This window comes from Elephantulus edwardii, unplaced genomic scaffold (assembly GCF_000299155.1).
Source record: "Elephantulus edwardii isolate Elephantulus edwardi_28Jun2011 unplaced genomic scaffold, EleEdw1.0 scaffold00131, whole genome shotgun sequence".
In the NCBI taxonomy this organism is placed as follows: Eukaryota; Metazoa; Chordata; class Mammalia; order Macroscelidea; family Macroscelididae; genus Elephantulus; species Elephantulus edwardii.
In genome coordinates, this window is record NW_006399881.1 from 694,865 (window position 1) to 718,037 (window position 23,173).

Consider the following 23,173-nt stretch of genomic DNA (forward strand, 5'->3'; position numbering starts at 1 on the left):
AACAAATTTGTTCTGAAAACTTTTACTTAGAATACAATGAAAAACTCAAAACATAACAAAAGAGGACCATGTTTTGGCAATTCTTGAACTTTTTCTAAATGGAATATGCATACTTTTGTCTCTTATTCTTTTTTCTTAACATTATATTTTGGTGATCCAAAATATTGCTTTTTGGTGATCCAAAATATTGCTATTGCTTGTCACTGTGGTTCATTTTCATTCTGAGTAGTATTCCAATACATAAATATATAGAAATTATCCATTTTATTGGTGGAATTGGGACTATTTCCAGATGGAGGCTGTTTTGAACAGTGCCTCTATGAACTGGCTTGTAATGCATAGCTTCTGCATGCATTTCTATTATGCATAGAACTAGTATACAACTTCTAGATCATGAGATTTAATATGTTTAGCTTTAGTAGATACTGCCAGTCTTCTGAAGTGGTTTTTCAATCTACATTTCATCAGTACTACTGCAAGAAATTTTCAATGCCTAGTATTTTAAAATCCATAAGATTTTTTCTTTTTTATTATTATTATTAATTTTAATGAACATTTAGAGATATTTTGGATTTCCATTCATTCATTGTTGCACTTTTTTCCCTGTCCACCCCCCCCCCCGCCCCCAATTCACTCTTGGGCTATGGGGAAACAGAGACCAATGATGTAAAGAAATAGCATTGTCCAAAAGATTGCTAATTGGTGGCAGGGTAAAGAAAATGAGAAAGATCCATCAAGGATCTGGAAAGATGGGGTAATTGTAGGAATAGTTTAATGGTGATTAATTTTATAAAACAATGAATGGGATTTATTGTATGAAACATAATGTGAATGAAGGATAGTATGAAAGACAATGTTTATAAACTTTGTGATGTTTTTCTTTCTTTTTTTAATTAATTAATTTTAAGGAAAGTTTACAGAGACTTTGGATTTCCATTCATTCACTGTTGCAATTTTTCCCGGCCCAACCTCCCCCCGCCCCTCAGTTTGCTCTTCTCTTTGGAAAGTAAAAGAAAAATTCTTTAATTGTTATACAATCCCTCCTCCAAGTCCACTCCATTATGCAGCCTTCTTTCTGAAAAGTAAACGTTCTTTCATTGTTATACAATCCCTCCCCCCAAGTTCACTCCACTTATGTAGCCCTCATTCTGGACTCCTGTGATGACATTACCCAATCATATATCTCTTTTAAACAGTTCTCTCCCTCATCTGTTTCAGTGCGGTATAGATCATTCCTCCCCTCCTTCTCTGTCTTCCCTCTACCCCGATGTCAGTCCCGTTTTACAGCAGTTGCCCTTTGCAATATGTGTCCTTTTGTGACTGAGATATTTCACTCAGCATAATGTTCTTCAGGGTCATCCATTTTGAATAATATTTAATGAGTTCTTTGTTTTTCACTCCAGCATTGTGTGAATATACCACAGGTTCTCTATCCATTCATTTGTTGATGGTAAGCAAATCAATATAAAATCCAAATTAAATTAAAAAATATAAGAAAATTTTAGAAAAGATGGGGGGGAGGAAAAAATGGCTAAGAGATTTTTACTGAGTGTTCTTGTTCCCTCAGGTTCCAACCTAGCTTCTGAGAATACAGGAATGATTAAGACTGTTTCCTTGCCCTCAAAGACCATAGGCCTGTGAGGAGTGATTTCATATCATGTGAAGAAGAAGTGAGGCATGTAAACCGTGTCTGAGGAGAAACCACTGCTGAAAGGCCTGGAGGAGGTGACAGCTAAGCAGAGTCCTAAAGGATGAGTTAGCCACTGGAAGAGGAAGGTGGGGATTCCCAGCAGAGGAAACAGCTTGAACCAAAGCACAGAGGTGAGAAGCAGCTGTGTGAACTTGCGCAGGAAAGGGCACATGCGCTCAAGAATTTGAGATAAGCAATGGGAATAGATTACACTAAAACGTAGTCAAGGCCAGGTCATGAATAGCTTATGTATGACAATGGGAATGGCAAAAAGCAAACAACCAAAAGCACAACATTGGACATTTTCTAAAACACCTTCTGTTATAGTGTATAGTCCAGATGCCCTGGACTCAAAAAGCTTTAAAAATCTTTACTGTAAAGTGGGGGTGGGGGCAAAAATTATTGTGTCTTTCTACTTAATGTTTTATTTAATTATTAGGATTCCTAGTCTCTTTCTAACCCCAGTTGCTGTCTGCAGTGACCCCTGGTGAGTTCCTTTCCTGTCTGTGAAACTTGAATAATTTGACAAATGCTATTAGATTTCCTTGTCAGCTCATCTTTTTTGTAAAAGAAGGTTATACACTTCTCTTTTCGATGCTGAAGGCAGATAAATAATACAGAATGCTCATAGACACACATGCTTATTCCAGCATACCAGACTATGCTATGTCCAGAAATCAGACTCTTTTTGACCCTCAAAGACATGATACACATTATGTCACCAGGGCTGAAATTTATGGAACTTTCTCCTTATTACCTTCCTGCTTCCTTCATGGTATTTCCTCTGATTTACCTATCCATATTCCCCAGGGCTTAGTTCTACTGCAAATTGAAAATTCTTATCTGTCAGTGAAGAACAAAGAAGCCACACTTCAAGTACAGAATTTGATTCTCGGTGGTTTCTCTGCCCATTGATTTATCCTGTTTCACAGAGTTGCCACCACCATTTCTTATATGGGTAGTCTGACTTTAAATCTTTGGAATTTTCTGATGAAAGGTGCTGTGCATTGATAAATAACATGATAATAAGCATTTCCTCCCTGGTCAAGCTGTGATGTTTCCTCATAGTTTACTGTCTAGGCCTCATCTTTCATAAGATTAGAGAGCCCTTTGTTAGGGTCAGAATTTCCCATAAACCTGCTCAATAATTTGTTTTTGTTTGGTCTCTTTGAAAGACTACACAAAGCGATCCCTGTAAAAGGTAACACTGTCCCAAATGCTCAGAGAGGAGCCTGAGACATGCATGGGCTTAAAGTTGCTCTTTTCAGGCAGAGCCAGATGGGTAATAGTACCTCAGCTGGCTGTTTTTCAAGGTGCCCAGTCCAGAGGCTTTGCCTCTTGGAGCAGCATTTGCTTTGGAGAGTGAGTGCTTTCTAGTGAGAGGGGAGACTTTCCGCAGAGTGTGTAACGTGTCGGAACTGCTGAGCAAAAGATTCAGCAGTTCAAATCCACTACACACTCCACTGGGGAAAGATGATTCTTCTCCTCCAGCAAAAATTTACAGCCTTAGAAATCGATGGAGGGTGTCTGGAAATCTGATAGAGGGTCCCATGAGTCAGACTTGACTTGAAGGTAGTAGGTTTGGGTTTTTAGTTATTTTTTGGTTTTGTTTTGTTTTGTTTTTGGGTTTTGTTTTGTTTTGTTTTTTTTTGGTCAGGAAACCAAGGAAGGACGTAGATGGGACATGTCTCTTCAGGAGTCATAGGCAATAGAATGGGTCCCATAGACTATGCCCTCCACACCTCTGGCACCAGTGGAAATCAGCACTTGGCCCCAGGACAGAGACCAGATCCAGATGCCACGTGAAGGAGGAAGCAGGAGAGCCAGGAAAGGTGCAATTGTGAAGGTAAAGCTCTGAGTCAAAGGCTGTCAGTCTTCTCAGCTCAGGCTGCTCAGCTTTCTAGCAGCCCAGCCCTCTTCCCCCAGGCCAGGGCAGGGGATTGCTACATGGGCTTACCTGGGGAAAAACCAGAGCCTCACTTTGGCCCCTTCCGGTAATTGACACGACAGGGAGTTAGGGAGGGGGAGGGAAGAGCTTCCCTCCATAAATGGTCCCACCCCTAGGCAAGGTGGATCACTCCGGGCAGGTAGGAACAAGAGTGTGCACCTGCCACCCGTCGGGCTCAGCCAGGCTGTAAGACTGAGCAAATCGAGCAGAGGGAGTGAGTGAACCATGAACAGGTTGAAGTGCCCGAGCTTCTTCAAGTGCAGGGGCAAAGAGGTAGGGGTCTGGGAACTGCTATGGGAGGGGAGGTCTGGAAGGCCTGAAAAGGGAAAACTTAAGGGGACCATTTCTGGTTTTGCTTTTTTGTGGCTGTTATTCTTTCTCTACATCTCTGGTCACCTGTCCTGAGGGTGTCTGAGGTGTCTTTAGAGAATAAAGGGGAGAGAGAAGAATTTTATTTGTTACGTTTGGGGAAGAGGCACCTTTATCCTCTGTCTTGGCTGTGTCCACAGATTCCTGTTCTCCTCCTCTCTCCAGAATGTGTTTAGCCTTTAGGCTACGGTGGAGGGAGATAGGAAAGTATAGTGTCTTCCTGAGATTTAAGCAACATTCTTTTACCCCCAAGCAGCTAAACAGCCTTGGGAAAGAATCTCTCCCTACTCTCAGCCCCAGGTGGTGAGAGAGCTGCTCCACCGGGTGAGTCAGGCCAATTGATCTGGCTTTGACTATTATTCTTCTGTGGCTTTCAGAAAAGCACTGATTTTATTCCAAGGTAGGGAGATGGATTAAACTTTCCCTAGTTACAAACACTCAAGTGTTAGTATATAGGAAGAGGAGTCTGAGATTTCATAGTGATCCTTTTCCAGAAAGATCTACGGCAATCTCAAGATTGTTGATTTTTCTCAAATTCATCCTCAAGACTTTGGATTCCAAGACTTACTTTGCCTCCTTCATGTCCCTCTCAGTGACAGGTGAAAATATGTGTCCTGTTCACTAAAATCTGTATGATTGCAGTTAAAGGAATGGGGAGGGGGAGAAATGAAATTAAAGAATCCATCTATAGTATTTCTGCCATTTCGAACGGACCAATGGTTTAAAGTAAAAGCAGCCACCAGCAGAGATCTCACAAACTTTGGAGAGAGTTTCCCTTAGTTAAGGTTTTCAGAATTCTCTCTTTCTCTCTTCTTTCCTCTCCCCTCCCCTGCCCCTTTTTCTTTCTTCTGGTTGTCCATGAACTTGTTAAATTATGATTCTGTGGGAAATTTCATGAAAGAAAGAGAGCTATTGGTATTTTCCCTTCCCCAGAAAGTGACGGCTTCATCTGAGAATTTCCATGTTGGTGAAGATGATGAGAATAATGACCGTGGCAACTGGTCAAAGAAATCAGATTATCTTCTATCTATGGTTGGATATGCTGTGGGATTGGGAAATGTGTGGAGATTCCCATATCTGACCTACAACAATGGCGGAGGTATACTCTTCCCCAGTCCCAACTTTCCACACACCCCCGGCCCCCACCTAGAGATTTAAGTGAAGTTTTCCCAGGGTATTTTAAGAGCTGAAGAAAAACTTGAGATAGCTTGGGTTAGAGCAAAGATATTTAGGTGGAAAGATGGTCACTGTTAAAAGAGGAAAACAAGCATATCTGCAATATATTAGAGACTAAACCACTAGCTCAAGTTAGGAAACTACTTGGCTTAAAAGGATCTTCAGTTACAAACTTGATACAGTTTTCTATTTAATATTTCTGAGTTTCTACTTTAGAATCTCATGTAATCTCTATGACTTACTATTCTTTATTTATATGTGTTTCTGCAATAATCTGTGCTTAAAATGTGTTTTACTTAACTTGTAGCAGAATCAATGAAAAAGGCATAGAAAGCTAGTTCTTTTAAGAGACCCTTAACTAAGTTGTTTGCCAAAGCAGACTAAGGAATCATATTTGAAAAGTTTAGTGTGAAAGGAGTTGATTAAAAGCTAATCAAAGGCATATTATTTCAAGCTGCATTATTCAGTCACTTGGATTGCAAATTGATACTGACCACCTAGAAGATTCCACTATAATGCAACAGATTTTAGTTCAAAGTTAGGTATTGTATTCCTGCAAAATAATACTGTTTATACATTGCACATTGTTAAGATTGGCTCAATTAAAACAAAGAGAAATATTTCCAATATGACATACAAAGGGAAACAAAATGGATTGCAAAATTTGCTAGTATTGGTGAAACAACTTTTCACTTACACCATATTTTATTTACTTATAATTATGGGTTCTATTAGAAGTGTAGAGGTGACATGCCCTTATATTTCATAACTGTGTCCTAGTGAAACTGTACCACTGTAATTAGTTTTCTTGGTACAAAAGATTTTGTGTGATGATATTTTAATCTGATATCCCTATTGAATTAGTTGTATCAAAGGATTCACATTGACTTTCAGAGATTTAACAAAGGAGAGCGAAAGCACTAGGGCCTAAACAAAATTCAGAAGGCTTGTAAGGGATTGGAGGGGCGGGAACAATGGAAAAAGGAAATGCAGAGGGGGAATGGGATGAGTAATATTACATGATGGAGATTGCAACTAATGGCGCGCGCACACACACACACACACACACACACACAAACACACACGATCTGTGTTCATCAAACCTTTTATGGATTCGTGACATGATTTTCCTGTCATGTCTAGGTAGTTTAGGTTGAGTACACTACCTTAGGAATTAGGTCAACAGCATTAGCAGTTTATGTTTACATTAACAATTGATCAATTATGGATCATAACAATATGGCTGTTAATAATAATATAATGGCTGAAAAGGTGCATATAACAATAGAGTAGTCAGGTTTTTTTCCTTTAAAAATACCTTTTACTATTAGGCTGATGTTAAAGTTTACTCATTGTTGTATTTAAAGAGGGATATTTTATATTTGCTTTTCTCTATATTTTTCATTGTATGGCTTTTATTAGTCTTCATAAGGATGGTATGTGCATTGCCTCATTTATATAAACATATTTATGCCTATTGCCTAGTGACCTGCAGGGTTAGTGTTAAAGTACAGCTACTCAACTATGAGTATCTAACAAGTACTGTATTGTCTCATTACTTGAGAGTTAGGGGGAAATAGAAATCCTAGGTCTGAGGTTACAATACAATATGATGTTATAATACCATACTGTGAAAAATATTGAATATCACTCAGTTTATTTCAATACATAGCAACCCAACATGATGAGGTGGAACTCCCCAATTGAGTTTGCTTGTCTGTATTGTTTACAAAAAGGCACAGTGGTGCATGTTTAAGCACTTGTTTGCTTAATAAGAAGATTGGTGGCTATATAATTGAACTCTTACCACCCACAAACAGATGAGTTGGTATTGTTGTTTCATTGGCAGTTAAGTAAATTGCGCCAGATCACAAAAGTGGTAAATGGTGGAGGCAGAATTTTATTTGGTTCCATCTTACTACAAAGTCTTCTCTAGATTACTTTATAGTTTGTAGACTGTTGATAAAAAAACTCCCATCAGTCTTAGTAACGTCCTCAGTTTATAGATGAGGAATCCAAGGTTTACAGAATCAACTACTTGATCACAGAATGTTACTAATTTGCTATTCAGATCCACCCTGAATCTATTATATCCAAATGCTTTAAAAACATTCTGCTGGTTATCAAAATGCAGTCAAGATCTTGAGATGTAATTGTGACTCTCCCCTCCCTTTTCTCTTGCAGGTGCCTTCTTGATACCTTATGCAATTATGCTAGCACTGGCTGGTCTACCTTTGTTCTTCTTAGAGTGTTCACTGGGACAGTTTGCTAGCTTAGGTCCAGTTTCAGTTTGGAGGATTCTTCCATTGTTTCAAGGTTGGTATCAAAATGGTTTCTTCATTATCTATTCTTCATTGATCTACCAATGTGCTGTCTTTACTCTGTGAGAGAAAAAATAGTATTTCTAATTTGGACATGCATTGTTCCAGGAGAGAAAGAGAAGAAGATGGGCAATCTCATCCCATATGACCTATAGCCTTTGAAAACCAACTTGGAGGGTCATCTATGAGTTGATTCAGACTCAACAGCAATGAGTCTGAGGTGTTTTGGTTTTGGGTTTGTGTTTTGTTTCTGTGGGATTTTAAAAAATTTAATTTTTTTAAGACTGAGAAGCATATATTGTCACTTTCCTGTATAGTTCACCCCTGTGGTATTTAAACATCTTTATTTGTTGTGATGCATAGCTAGTAATCAGAAAGGCACCACTCTGAACAGCCCATGGATGACCAAGAAAAAGAATAGATATGTGTTGAAGAGGGTGCAGCAGGAATGCTCTTTGGAGGCAAGAATGATGAGGCTTTGCCTCAATACTTTGGACAAATTGCTAGGAGGTGCTATTCCTTGGGGAGGGACATGATGTTGGGAAGGGTGGAAGGTGGATGAAGGAGAGGAAGATGCTCAACCCGGTAGATTGACATGGTGACTGCTGCAATGGGCTTTTGTGTGTCAGGAGATGTTTGGATGGCACAGGACAGGACTGGGTTCAGATCTTTTGTTCATAAGGTTGCTATGAGTCGTACTTGACTCGATGGCATTTAACAACACAGAGATGAAAATTACCCTAGTGTCCATCAGTGGACAAAGGGTTAAAAATACTATGATCTATGCACACAAAGGAGAACTATGCAACAGTTAAGAATTATTTAAAAATTTGATAAGCACTGCATAACATGGCTAAATCTAGAGCACATAAATCTGAATGAAGTAAGGTTATCGAAAATTGTATATTATTATTATTATTAAAAGCTAAAGAATGGTTTATACACAGAATAATTCTTGGATGGTTACCAAGGATGTAAGGGGAGGAAGAAAGGAATAAACATTAGTAAATAGAAAATAGACATATTAAGACGTGTGAAGGAAAAGGCAACATATAATAACAAGATGATAAAGAATTGTGGATATAGTAATTGAAAAAAATATTTTAAGAGTTCCAGCTTCTACTGGCACAGAGATTGTACTCAACTCAATGGCACCTAAGAACAAAAAACCCAACAATTTGTTGTGATATATTTTAATTTTTTTATCAGCTTGCATATTAGTGTACATTGTGTTTTATACAATTATTCATATATGTTGTATTTTATTTAATTGCTTTTGATCTATGCCTATTATTACCCTATCTCTTCAAGTTCCCATTGAATCTTTCCTACTCCTTCACCTCCCCATCCACTTTCTACCTTCTGCTAGTCCAATGATTTTCTCTCTTCTCATCCCTCCCTTTCTCCTTCCCCCTTTCTTTTCCCCTTCTGAGCATATAGATAAAAATTTTTTTTTCTGGTTATCCAGGACTGTGGATATGTCTTGAGTGGTCACGGAGGAGATTTGAGAGGGTTGTAAGGGTTTCCTTAGTTTCCTATTATATCTGTTCAAATTCTCTTGACAGCATTAACTCTATGCCTCTAGTTTTTTCTGACTTCCTATGAAGTCATTGTCTTAGTGTTTTTGCAGAACTTTCACAATACCTGATTCATAAAAGTTGAAGGACAGGCCACTATCCTTGAGGGGGAGGAGGAAGCTTGATTGTGATTAAAATTCAGACTACCTTTCTGTCTGAAGATTAGATACCACTTTGATATATGTACCAGCTGCTGAAAACTATTTGTAAAAACCTCAGTGTGACATAAAAAATAAGTTTGTAATGACTTGAAGAATATTGTGCTGGAATATTGCAGAAGCTATCCCAAAAAGTTAGTCCCAAGAATAAGAGTTATATGCAGCCTCTGAAAACCTGCTGGAGAGTCAGTTATAATTCAGTCCCAACTTGATGGCACAGAACAACACATGTTCTTGTGAACATATTATCCTTTCAAAACATTCATTTTCTGTGTAATAAATTGTTTATTAAGGAAGATGTTGCTGCTGTTGTTATGTGCCGTCGAGTGGCCTACGGCCCTATGTACAACAGCTCTGAAACCTGCCCTGTCCTGAGCCAGTACCATATCAATCTATCTCATCCAGGGTCTTCCTCTCCTGTGCTGTGCTGTCCCTCCACCCCTTCGAGCATGATGTCCTTCTCAAATGACTGGTCACTCCTGGCCAAGTGCCCAAAGTATGTGACATGGAGTTTGAAAATCCTAAGTGTTGATTTTTAAGTAATGATAGGAGATTTCAATTGTTTTTCCGATTATAGTGTCCATCCTTCCTGATAAGAGTTGGTAGACAGTGTAAGAAACAGTAATAGGCATGAGTTTTTTCTGTTACTTGTTCTGTCTTTGGTCTTAAGATCTTTTACTAGTTATATGAAAGTTTATCCCCTAATAAAAAGCAACTATGACAATAAATTTTAAATTTGATTCAGACAAAACTCCCTACAGTTACTGGAAATTACCTTTTCAATTTTTTTTTTTTTATGGAATTGGTGGTTCAACATTTTTTTTAATTAACAAAGGAAAAGGAATTTGTTTTTCTTTTCATTGTTCTCTTTTTCAGGTGTGGGAATCACGATGGTCTTGATATCCATTTTTGTGACTATTTATTACAATGTCATAATTGCCTATAGTCTTTTCTACATGTTTGCTTCTTTTCAAAGTCACCTACCATGGGCGAATTGTTCTTATTGGTCAGATGAAAAATGCAGTAGATCACCTATAGGTAAAAATGTTTGTTTATTTTTTAAAGAGTGTAAAATTCACATTATCCTTTTCTATTGTCTAAATAAACTCAATGAGTAAAATTCTCAAACCAGTTTAGATGCAATTTTAAGTGGGCCGCAAAGCAGAATAAGACATGTATTATCTTAAAAGTGATTAAAATGCAGCAAGTTAATCTGAGGCCAGAAGGTTAAGGAGTATCTAAGGGTACTTATTTCAGGCCCAAGACAAAGGTGATAGAGAGGGAAGAAAACCCTACAAAGATACTACTTATAACAGGAGCAGGAGTAATGGGGTAAATGTATTCAGAGACAGTGAATTGGCTCAGGGTAGGGCAGGTTCAGAACTATTGTGCATAGGGTCAGCTAGAGGACACATAACAATAACAACACATAATAGCAGCAGCCTCAAGTAATAGTCAATTTTATCTATTTTGCTAATTTTTAGGATAATGTTGCACCAATATTGTAAACTACTGCCTCTAGAATTATAAAGGTTTACTCTATCTTGGAAATTTTAAGAATGTCACCTCATCTATACAGCTACATAAACTCACATTCTAAAAGTTACTTAGCATACTAAATCCCAACTGAAACAACTTTTACTCTATAGCTTTTACTACTAGAAACATGATCACAGTTTTAAAAGGCAGATATTTTCATACTTAATCCTAGTTTAGTAATAGAGAAGATTTAAGATGTTGAATTTGGATGGTTTATTCTATGTGTAAGATTCATACCCCAGTTTCACCAAGGAAGAATTTAGGCAGTCATTGAAATATTTTATCATGCATTGTTTTCCAGTAAAGTGCTCTTTTAAAACTAAATATGTTCATTGTGTGTATTTATAAAAATCCCTTTTAGTAACTCATTGTAACGTGAGCACAAAAATGGGTGAGGACATCCAAATGAATAAAAGCTGGGTAGACTTCAACAACTATACTTGCATCAATGGCAGTGAGCTTTATGAGCCAGGACAGCTTCCCAGTGAACAATATTGGAAGTAAGTATATTGCATGATCTATTTCTTAAACAGATCCTATTAACTAGTTTTGTAAACAGTACTGATCAGCCATTTCTTAACTCAATTAAGAAAAGAGGGGACCCTGGGTAGAGTAAAACTGCCCTACGGGATTTTCTAGGCTAAAATATTTCTAGCGACAGTCTTTTCTTCTGGGAATCACTAGTGGCTTTGAACCATCAACCTTTTGATGTAGAGTATTTAATCACAGCACCACCAATATTCCTTGCAAAATTAGTTCATAGTCAATAATTTCTCATGTATAGTTATTAAATGGACACAAGATCGTCAATGATGACTTATTTAGTGACAGCTAGCTATAAGTTAGGGTCCTGCTTTGAAGGGAACAAAATGCAATTTTAGGCTGTAACAATGGTTTAATGGTATGTAGTTGAAAGATGAGTAATTTTGGGGGAGAAACTACTATTTAAAGCTGCAATTTCCCATTACTGATTTGTTGACAAAGGCCATTACTTAGTAAGTATAGATAGTTTGGCTTAAGTTTAATTTCACAAGCTTGAAACAATTTGTAGGTACCTGTGATTTTTAGTTGCTGTGGAGTCAATTTCTATGTATTGTTATCATCCAACTGCTTTCATTCTCCCATTGAAGTTAGCTCTTCCACAATCACATGTTATTGCCTTTTGTGGTTCGTTTTGTGTTTGAATCTTGAAATGCTCCCAAACATCGTGTGCAGAATTAGCTCAAGTCTCTAGTGAAAATGCTCGAATTTTACAGAAAACCTCTGGAAAAAGGTGTATAAATAACAAAACCATTTGGATGTGGTGATATCCAAAAATGTAATGAAAATGCAAAATATTTAATAGAATTTTAAATATGTTCTCCATCATTTTACCTTCAGAAAAAAATTACAATGAGCCAATTGAAGCACTTAAACATAAGGTTCATTTTTAAATCTAGAAATAGGCTTTGAAATAACCAGAGACAAATTTAAAATGATAGAATTTTTTTGTTCTGGGTTGTTGAACTTTGGATTGTTGCAATTAACCTGAAAGTTTGTATGCTTAGCTATTTAATAAACTATGTTTTACACCTCCATAAATAAAAAGCTCACATAACTTTCAATTTATAAAAGATGTAAGACTTATGAAGTAGCCTACCATCTAGATAAAAGGTATTAGAATATTATATATTAAAAATAATATATACTGAATATATATTAATAGATAAAAAGTAATATATTTTAAAAAGGACAAGTGTTTCTGAGTTTATAAAATGACTTGTATGTTTTCAGCAAAGTGGCGCTCCAACGGTCAACTAGCATGGATGAGACTGGAGTAATTGTGTGGTATTTAGCACTTTGTCTTCTACTGGCATGGCTTATAGTAGGAGCAGCACTGTTTAAAGGGATCAAATCATCTGGCAAGGTATTTTAGAAAACCCTTTAGATAATAATGTAGCTATTTTCCCAATGTCAATGCTCAGAGAAATTATATACTTTATTTTTTTCACTTAACGAGGAAATGAAAATGTGTGAAACGCTTTCCATTCATTCTAAGTAGACAATCTGGTTCCAAGTAACTATTTATTGTTAAAAACTAAGCAAAACAAAACCTAATTGTAGAGTTACCCAGTCATGCAAACTCTTGGACCTTTATAGCTGCTCCAACAGTCTGACACTTGAGGGTATATTTTTAAATTTTCTGTTGCTAAGACAGGTTATTCCTTGAAGAGAAACATCATGCAGGGAAGATGGAGGGGTGGTGAAGGAGAGAAAACCCCCAAACCGGGTGAATCAACACAATGACTGCAGCAATGGTCTTGAATGCTTCAGATATTGTGAGAATAACACCGGATAAAATAGGGCTCAAATCAGTTGTTCATAGGATCAGTTATGTAAAAATACTCAACTTTATATCATCTAACAACAACAGTCCTAAAGGAGCTCTGGAGTTTTAGTGGCAAGGAATTTACTGCCCAACAAAAGGCAGGCAGTTGGAATACATAAGCTCTTCTGAGTGAGAAAGATGAGCAATCTCTTTACATGTGATTTGCAGCCTCTGAAACCCTACTGGAGGGTTGGTAGGCTATGAGTTGATCCCAACTTGACAGTACATAAGAACAACAAATATATAAGGGGAAATGTTAAAACAGATAAGACATTGTAATATTTGCTTTGAAAATCTCATAATCTTTTATATAGAGAGACAAAGATGTCAGGACTCCACTGAGAAGAGAAAAAAAAATTGTGCCATGCAGTCAATTATTTAAGTTAAAGCTTATCAAAGTCGACCCAGAACCATTTCTCTCAGAAAACAAGGCTTATTGAAGAAAAAAATACTGTGCTGTATTTTTTTACTTTATTTTATTTTTTACATTTTCCAAGAAAGAGCATGATGGCAATTTTAGAATACAACACAGAATTTTCTCTGTGAGAAATTATGCATTTCCTAGAACAGGACATAACCATGAATACAATTTTTTTAAATTCTTTGTACATTCTCTGATACAATCCATTAGTGGTGAAATGTAATGAGCCATGACATTACATGAAAAAATATTGTAAATATCACAAACCCAGTGGAAGCATTCCAAATAATTTTTTAGTTGCGTTTTTAAATTTCTTTTGTTCTTTTTGATATTAATATGGAAATAATCCATGGAAGGCCATTTACCTAGGGGATGAGTTTTTACTGGTTGCAAAATTACTTGTTTCAATAATTTCCTTGAGTATGTTATCAACCATAGGACATACTGGATCAACTAAACCAATCACTTTCATGAAAAACCAGTCTCTATGGCAGTCTATTTACCAGGGAACATGTATTATCTGAGATAATAGTATAGTAATTAGATGTTGTGGAATCAGACTCAATAATAGCTTTAAGGATAATAGTAGAAGTGTCCAGCTGTTGTTGTGTGCTATTGAGTCACCTGCGACTGATAGCAACTGTCTGTATAACAGCTCTGAACCCTGCCTTGTCCTGAGCCAGTCTCACTGACTCTGACATACCTAATGCCATTGCCCTAAGTTATGGTGTCAGCCCATTTTATCTGGAATCTTCTTTACCCTTCTAAGTATGATGTCCTTCCTCCAGTGACTGGTCCCTCCTGGCCAAGTACCCAGTAGTCATTTTCTTTTTCTTTTATATTGGTTTGGTGTTATTGTTGATTGCCTTCAAGTTGAGCACAACTCATAGTAACCCTATGAACAAAAGGCCTGAAGCCCCTCAGCAACTATCAACATTTATCAAAGTTCATAGAGTTTCTGGAGGCATGTTATTAGGAAGTAGATGCCATTCCTGCTTCCAAACCTGTCATAGTACGTTATGTGCCATCTAGTTGCCTGCGATGTACAGCAACCCTATGTACTCCTGTCCTGAGCCAGTCTCACTAATTCTGACACACCAAACCCCATGGCCCCAGTTACTGTTACCAATCCATCTCATCGGGGTCTCCCTCTTCATATACACTGTGTATCATTCATGTACATTGTGTTTCACACATTCCTATATTCACATTGTGTTTCAAATGATTAGTCATGTACATTGTACTTTATACAACACTGGTTGGGGTGTGTCTGAAGGAATTAGGAATGATCCAATTGGAGCCTGAAAAGATAGGTTAATAGTAGGTATTGAGCCAATAGTAATTTTAAAGAGTTTTCATGGGATTTGAATATATGCTAAGAAATTATTTTTACCTACTTAAGGACTGAATATGTATTAACTACTCCAGGGTTTAAAATAATTGCCCTTCTTACTTTAATGCAATAACTTATGTTGTTATATACTATTGAGAGGAGAGATTTGAACTCTCAGATATCAGTAAGGATATATTTGGAAAACTCTCCAGCTAGATCCTAGATTATCACTACTGATGTATATGTTGTTTATTTACATCAAGAACCTGGGGAATACGACTTCTTACATCAGTATGTCTTTTAAAGGGATCATTTGAATGTAGCAAGAGCAAGAGAAAAATGTACAAACTTTGGTACTGGTGTCATCAGATTTATTAATAGCCATGTGAAATTTCCACTACTTTTAATTAATAAATCTCAACTGTCTAATAATTTTATTTGTATATAACTAACTAAGTGCTTTTACAAGAACCTCTAACTTGTGCTTATCTTTCTTGATAGGTGGTATATTTCACAGCACTTTTCCCATATGTTGTCTTACTCATCTTGTTAATACGAGGGGTAACTCTGGAGGGTGCATCAAAAGGCATTTCCTACTATATTGGATCACAGTCAAATTTTACAAAACTTCAGGAGGCAGAGGTAAGAAATCTAACTTGGATTTAAAATTATCTGAGGAGGCCAATCTTAAAAAACTTTTTAAAATTTTAAATTTCATGTGAGTGTCCGTGTAGTCAGTATTAGCTTCAAAAATGTGCAGTTAATTTTATTTGTGTTTCTACAAGGAGCTCTGGTGGCCTAGCCCAAGCTTAAATCTACCAGCTGCCCCAAGGGAGAAAGATGGCCAGTCTCCTCCCATGAAATTTACAACCTCTGAAAACCAGCTGAAGAGCTGGTTGTGATTCTAAAGCATGTAACGATAACATCCACAAGGTTGCCAATCCATAGACTTACTCTATCTCTTATAGTAATTTTTGTGATTTGAGTGAAAGTTTACAGAGAAATTTATTTTATATTCAACTATTCATGAACATTTTGTTCTATGACATTAATTATAATTCCCACACTGTAATGGGAATGCTGGTAGCCTAGTGGTGAGAAGCTACACTGTAATCCCAAATTCATGAGGTTTGAATCCACCAGCTGCTCCTTGGGAGAAGGATGGCTAATTTAATCATGTGCAATTGACTGCCTCTAAAACCAGCTAAAGGACCAGCTATGGGTTCTGACTAGGCAGCAAATGACAACAACAACACTAATGGGATTTTTCCAGGGGATAAACCTCAGAAGGCAGGAAGGGATAGGATGAAATGATGAATGGAAACAAGAATCACAATAAGCAGGAAGAAAGTCATACTCTCACACTGGACATGATAAAATAAAAAACTAACCATAAATTTAAAAGCTACTGTATTATTAATGTAATAGAATAATTTGAACACAAATATTTTGGAGTTATGAATATAAAAAAATTAGTATTTCATACATAAATACCTTCAAATTGATGATTGTAGTTGTTCATTGCCAGGGGCAATCTCCTCCTGTGCAATTCACTGTCTTTGAAATCCCACTGGAGTGTCAGCTATGAGCTGGTTCCAACTCAATGGCACACAACAACAATAACAACATGTTGACATTATATACTGGATTGAACTACTACTATTAGCTTTATACGGTAGCTGAAAGTTTAATGGTCTGCTACACAATTCTTAACTGTTACTTTCCCCGAAAGAAGAACTTTTTGCCTAGTGAATTATGAAGTTCAAACACAAATTTGACATAGATAAATAATTCCATGGACAAAACTATGAATTGGGCGATCTTTTAACTTTATTCCCTCTCTAAATGATGTTTATGTATCTAGCATGGGTACATACAGTCTTGTACAATTTTGACTTCAGAAAGCATTAATGATAAGTATAATCTAAGAAGGATTTTATGTTTTTAGTGTTACATAATTTTCTTGGTTTGTACTGAACTTGTGATAAACTAAAACCCCATGATCATCTTCATGTTGAAATCAAGATACATTGTTAATATTAGCTACTATTCAAGTATTCAAAACAGAGATTAGTTTTAGCCTGCTGCTATAGTTATCTTTGTGGAATTAGTGTTAATTTTTAACTTTTACTCTATTCTAAATAACTATAAAATATTTTTTACCTTTTTCTTGTAGAAATTTTCTGACAATGTGTAGTTTATCAATTTATAAATTTGATGCTTTTTGAAAATTGAAATGTCAGTCTCTTGTCCTTAATTACAGTTCCTGATGTTTGTAATAATTTTCATTCTATCATTAACTACAATAACTGTAAAATATTTTAAAATTTTCAAATTTCATAATTCTAGGCTTAGAGATTGACATTGCTTTATGTATTCAATACTCTTAGTTTCATGTATTCTTAGTTTATTTCTTGACTTTTCTTTTTTTTAAATTTTTTTAATGTTATTATTTTTGGGTGCGTGTACCGTCAAATCAGATCTGACTGGTACAGGAGGAGACTGTCCCTCCTTCCCTGGCAGAGCATCTGGTGGACTTGAACCGTTCGCGTCTGGGATTGTAGTTGCAGCTCCTTGCCACTAGGCCACCAGAGCTCCCCATATTTCTTGACTTTTCTTGGGTTTCAGTCTTTTTAGTCTTGTTGGTTCATCTATTCTCAATTTGAAGATCATTTTCAGTGTCGAATAAGAAAAAAATAAAATAGATGTTGTTATTTGTCATTTTCTTAGTTATTAAGATAAAATATGTTCATATATGTTGGAAAAGATAATCTACTATAGAAATATGAACTGATACATAATTATTTCAATTGTTAATGTTATAGTTGTGACTTTCCCTAAGAAGTGGACCTGTATATATTTTAAAATCTCATAACTTTGAGCATAGCAGTAGTTCTTTTGTTGTTGTTGTTGTTGCATATTGTCAAGTTAGAACTGATTCATAGCTGACCCTCCAGTGGGTTTTCAAAGACACCAATGAGCATGGGAGGTGACTTACCATCTTTCTCACAATGAGGAGCTGGTGGATTCAAACCACAGACATTTGCATTGGCAGGATAATTGCTTAAAACTAAGACACTAGAGCTAAAGTTATTTTATTTGTATCTAAATGGCTTTTAACGTGCCCTGGTGGTGTAGTGGTTAACCTAAAGGTCCTCTTTCATTTTACAGTGGAGAAACAGACCCAGAAAAAACATTAAATATAATCAAGTTTACATAACTAATATATGTATCTTGAAATTAAATATCTTAATCCCTAGTTTAGTAATCTGGTATACACCTACAGGATTGGCAGCTATGCAGGTGATGTATATTAAAAAGGCTTGGTATTTCTCTTCACTTTTATTTGCAGCCTAGATCATGGTATGCAAGAGTATTAAAAAACATTCTTACACAATCCAGGCCCACACCCACTTTTAGTTCCCTTACAGAATAAAAAGCAAAAGAGGTACACAAACCAACAAAATACAGTATTTACTTCTCAGTGTGAAAAACTAACCAAGAAATAAGACGTTATTATATTTGAGTGAAACAAACCTCATCTATCTATCTACTCATCCAACTTGCTTCATATTGGCTCCTGTCATTATAGGCAATTATAGTGTGATGATAATCTGAATGATAAAGAACATTTCTTTTAATCTATAAGAACTTTGCTTCTGTTTAAATTAGAAATGGATTCTATATATTTCAAGAGAAAAATATTTTCAACTTTCAAATAAGAAACTGAGTATCAGCTACTATAACAGTGGTAGTAGTTGTTGAGTACCTTTGAATTGGAACCTATCCATAGCTGACCCTCCAGCGGGTTTTCAGAGGCAGTAAGTCACATGGAAGGAGATTCCCAACCTTCTCCCACAGAGCAGCTTGTGGATTCAAACCACATGCCTTTGGGATTGCAGTGCAGCTTCTTACCACTAGGAGCTAACATTAAACCAGCTATGTGCTTTCATTTGTTATTTCATTCTCATATCTGTAGGATGCTATTATTGCTACTATCTTCATTTTAAGGATGAAGAAACATGCCGAGGTTAAAGACAAAGACACAGACTTGACATTTTATTATTTCAGAGCTAGAACTCTATTCAAATATTGTATTTTATTGCCTGACTTTCACTGATCAGTCTTGTTTCAAAATGGACTAAAAAAAGATATATTTACCAAAATATATGACAGCACTTTTAGTTCACATTTGCACCATTATATTTATGCTTTGTGGCTAATGAATTAATGCAGATTCATTTCTGAGATTATTTTAATTATTATTATTTAACAAAAACATTGTTGTTGTTATGTGTCTTTGCGTCATCTGCGACTCCTAGCAACCCTATGCTATGATAGAACCTTGTCCTATCCTGAGCCAGTCTCACTGTCTCTGACACATCTACCCCCATTGTCTATGTTACTGTGTCAATCTATCTCACCTGGGGTCGTCCCTTTCCCCTTCTAAGCATGAATGGGGTAAATTACAAAAAGTAGAACTATAGGAGGAGGATTAGATGAAGTGTATGGAGGACTACTTAAAGAGATGAGTCCAGCAACTTGAAGGAATCAAAACCAAGAGCTGGATGAGCTCAAAAACAAAAAGAAAACTTACTCCCCTTGTGTTGATTCCAGTTCTAACTCTTAACTCTTTACAGCCCATCTTTCCCCAAGGGAGCATCTGTTGGATTTGAGCCATTGACCTTCGGATTAGCAGCTTACCACACTATACAACCAGGAATCCTTCAATGATTTCAGGAGTATCTAAATGGTCATTAGTCTTAATAGACAGCCTAGTACTATGTTTATTAAGAATGAATACTTTTTTATTGACCACTCTAATTGGAGATACAGAGCCAATAGATTGATTCCAAATAAATTTTCCATCATGATTCCAATCAATTTCCCATCATAGTTCCCATCATTTTTTTTCCTGTGGAAATCAAAAACTTAAAAATATATACAGAAATGGAAATGACCAAAAAGCCAAGGCCTTTCTGAAGAAATGAGGAGGACTTGTCCTACCAGACACAAAGCCATATTATAATGCTATGGTAATTTAAATGGCATATTGTAATGCTATGTAGACCAGTAGAACAGGATAGCGGTCTCAGAGAGAGATTCAGAAACATGTAGGCCTTGGCATGTGGCAGAGGCTACAGTGGAGAGCAGTGGGAAAAAGATGTTCTATTCAATAAATGGTCCTTGGACAACTGCTATTCCTTTAAGGAAAATGAGGATGTTTCCACATCTTAATATGCATATTATCAACTGCAAATGAATTACAAATTCAGCAATATTTAAAAAACCTTTGAATCACTTAGAAGAAAATATAGGACAGTATTTTTATCATCTTAGGCTAAGGCTTTCCAGTAAGAGAGATCAAAAACAGTGAGTGATCTAAAAACAATGATGAACACAGTCACATTGAACAAAACCCAAACAAAATGTTTGTTTCTCAAAGGAAAATTCAAAGAAGTAAAAAAAAAATTAAAAAGCCACAATTTAGAGGGATGGGGGAAACCCCTTCCATATGTATAAGAGAGAAAGGATTGGAATCCAAGTTAGATTTAAAAATTTGCTAGAAATTAATTAGAAAAAGGCATATACTTAAAATAAAAATTTACAAAGGATATGATCAAGGATTTAAGCAGACTAAAATAAGCACATGAAAATATACAAAGACTTATAAGTAATTAGGGCAACAAAATGTAAAGCTCATTTCACAGACATTAGATTTGGACCACATTAAAAATTCTCACCAAGTTTTCACAAAGATGTGGAGTAATGGAAACATTCAAATAGTGCTGGTAGGAGTAACAAGTAGGAGAAGAATTTACAAAATTTAGTAAAATAAGAGGATGTATATACTCTATAACACAGACATAGGAAGAGCAAAATATTGTGAACAACATAAAAATCCAGCAATAGTAGAAAGGATTAAGTGTGGGTACACATAGTGTTAAAGTAATGAAAAAAAATATCTAATTATGTATGTTTTAGTAAGTCACATGAATTAGTCTACATTTTTCACTTTTCCTTACACAAATGGAAATTTCATATGGTTCTACTTGATAATAGGTGCATTTCATATACAATACTGAATGAGAGAAACAATTTAGGTAAGTTTACATGCACTAAGATATTATTTCTAGAAGTTCAAAAGCATGCAAAGCCAAATAATATACTGTTTAAGTGTGCATTCTTATGTAGGAAAACAGTCAGGCTAGCAGTTACCACTAAATGGTAGGAAGGTGATATGATCAGGGAGGGACACACTGTGGTTGTGTAGTATCTAGTCAGAACATTTTCAGAGGCAGTTAAGTACAGGGGAGGAGATTGTTCATTCTCCAAGCAGGCCTCATAGAAGCTTCAAGACTGATGGCACAGGTCAAACTATTTCTTAAGCTGGGTAACAGGTAATTAAGAGATCATGTTGTTATTATTTAAAACGTATGAGATTATATATATATATATATATACAATACAAGTGAAAATTGAGAGTGTATCCTTCTAATTAATCCATGCTTTTCTCTTACAGGTTTGGAAAGATGCTGCCACTCAGATATTTTACTCTCTCTCCGTGGCTTGGGGTGGCTTAGTTGCTCTATCATCTTACAATAAGTTCAATAACAATTGCTATTCTGATGCGATTGTAATCTGTTTGACAAACTGCCTCACTAGTGTGTTTGCTGGATTTGCTATTTTTTCTATATTGGGGCACATGGCTCATATATCTGGAAAGGAAGTCTCCCAAGTTGTAAAACAAGGTATGTAACATCATACTTTATCAACTTGGGTTAATTCAGTGCAGCTCACTTAAGAAGTTCACATAATTCATAGAGATTTACTTAGGCTACTCAGGATTTAAGTTATGCCTTTTCTTTCTCTTTTCTTTTCATCTCATGTAAGTTGGTTCTTTTAATAATAGAATAATTCTCGTATGTAGGGAAATAGTAGCTTAAGAAGACACAACTTCACAGATTTTGTTTAGCCCTTTAATGGATCACTTACTACACTATTCTAAATATCAGACATCACACTAAGCACTATACACTTATGTTCATATTCATGTATATAAACACATATATATTTGAATGTATATTTCTATGTATATATTATATACATTTATATTTTCCCTCATGAGCAATTACAACTGTACAGTTACAGTCTTGGCTTTAAATTTTAAAAACAACACATCAATATCACATAGATCAAAATCCAAGTGTCTTTGAATATACAGAGCTGTGTTCAACTTTAAAGGAATCTGATTAATGAACCTCCTAACTTTAAAGACATTATCTAGGAATAATTAATTATCTGGGTAAGGATTCTTAAGAATTTGAGTTCTTTTAAGTAGGAGTTCCTTGTTAATTTTTTATTTACAGTTATTATCACTTAATGGAAAGACTGAAGAATGTTAATAAAATGTCAGTCTTAGAAAGGTCCCTGGTGATTATCTAGTGTTTAAGTACTCATTTATAGAGGAGTGAATTAATGTTGAAATAGAACAGAAATATTATATGCTGTGCAGAAAGTCAAACAATTAGCAAGTGAGAGAGTCTATTTAAAAACAAATTACCAACACAACAAACATGAATGGACATGAGAATTTCAGGGAGGAAGTGGGAAGAGTGCTGGTCAATGTGAGGATTGTGGCTAATGTCATAAAATAAAACATATATGAATGGTTGAATGGAAAACCAGTTTGCCTTGTAATCTCTCACTTAAATCAGGAAAAAGTTTTAAAATTTTTTTAAAAAAAAACCAACATCTCCACTGTTGTGGGGTTGATTGTGTGGGATCTCTTGGCAACTCCATTGCACACAGTATAGCTGCCCCCTGAAGTTTCTAAGGCTGTAAACTTTGGCCAATAGTCTGCCATATCTTTCTCCTAAGAAATGGATGCTAGGTTCAAACTGCTGACTGGTTGGTTGGCTGCCAAATGTTTTACCCATTATGCCACTGGTGCTTTGTGTGTCTTTACCACTACTGTCATATTGGTTCCAATTCATAGTGACCCTTCACTGGGTTTCTAAGATTTTTAATCTTTACAAGAAGATATTACCTATCTTTGTCCCATGGAGCAGCTGGTGGATTCAAACTGCTGACCTTTTATAAAGCTGGGCAATGCATTATGTTCTGCACCACCAGTGCTCCTTGATAGAACCTATAATAGAAACTAATCCTTCTGAAGGCACAAGGTTATAGAAGAAACTTAAAAAAATACTTCAATCTAAGGATCCTATAAAAGAACTTGATTGAAGAAAAAGTATCTATAAAAGTGTCTC

At 36.0% G+C, this 23,173-nt stretch overlaps 1 protein-coding gene across 1 annotated transcript in view; it reads left to right on the forward strand.

The window, feature by feature from the left end:
* The first annotated feature begins 3,734 nt into the window (after positions 1–3,734).
* The window catches only part of SLC6A14 (solute carrier family 6 (amino acid transporter), member 14), a 28,845-nt gene continuing 9,406 nt past the window's right edge, over positions 3,735–23,173 (forward strand). Inside the window, exons 1-8 of the mRNA XM_006893758.1 lie at positions 3,735–3,911; positions 4,941–5,106; positions 7,368–7,499; positions 10,116–10,277; positions 11,140–11,278; positions 12,552–12,684; positions 15,402–15,542; positions 21,424–21,652. Coding sequence (XP_006893820.1) covers positions 3,864–3,911; positions 4,941–5,106; positions 7,368–7,499; positions 10,116–10,277; positions 11,140–11,278; positions 12,552–12,684; positions 15,402–15,542; positions 21,424–21,652 — 1,150 coding nt within the window. The 5' untranslated portion in view covers positions 3,735–3,863. The remainder of the gene's footprint in view (positions 3,912–4,940; positions 5,107–7,367; positions 7,500–10,115; positions 10,278–11,139; positions 11,279–12,551; positions 12,685–15,401; positions 15,543–21,423; positions 21,653–23,173) is intronic.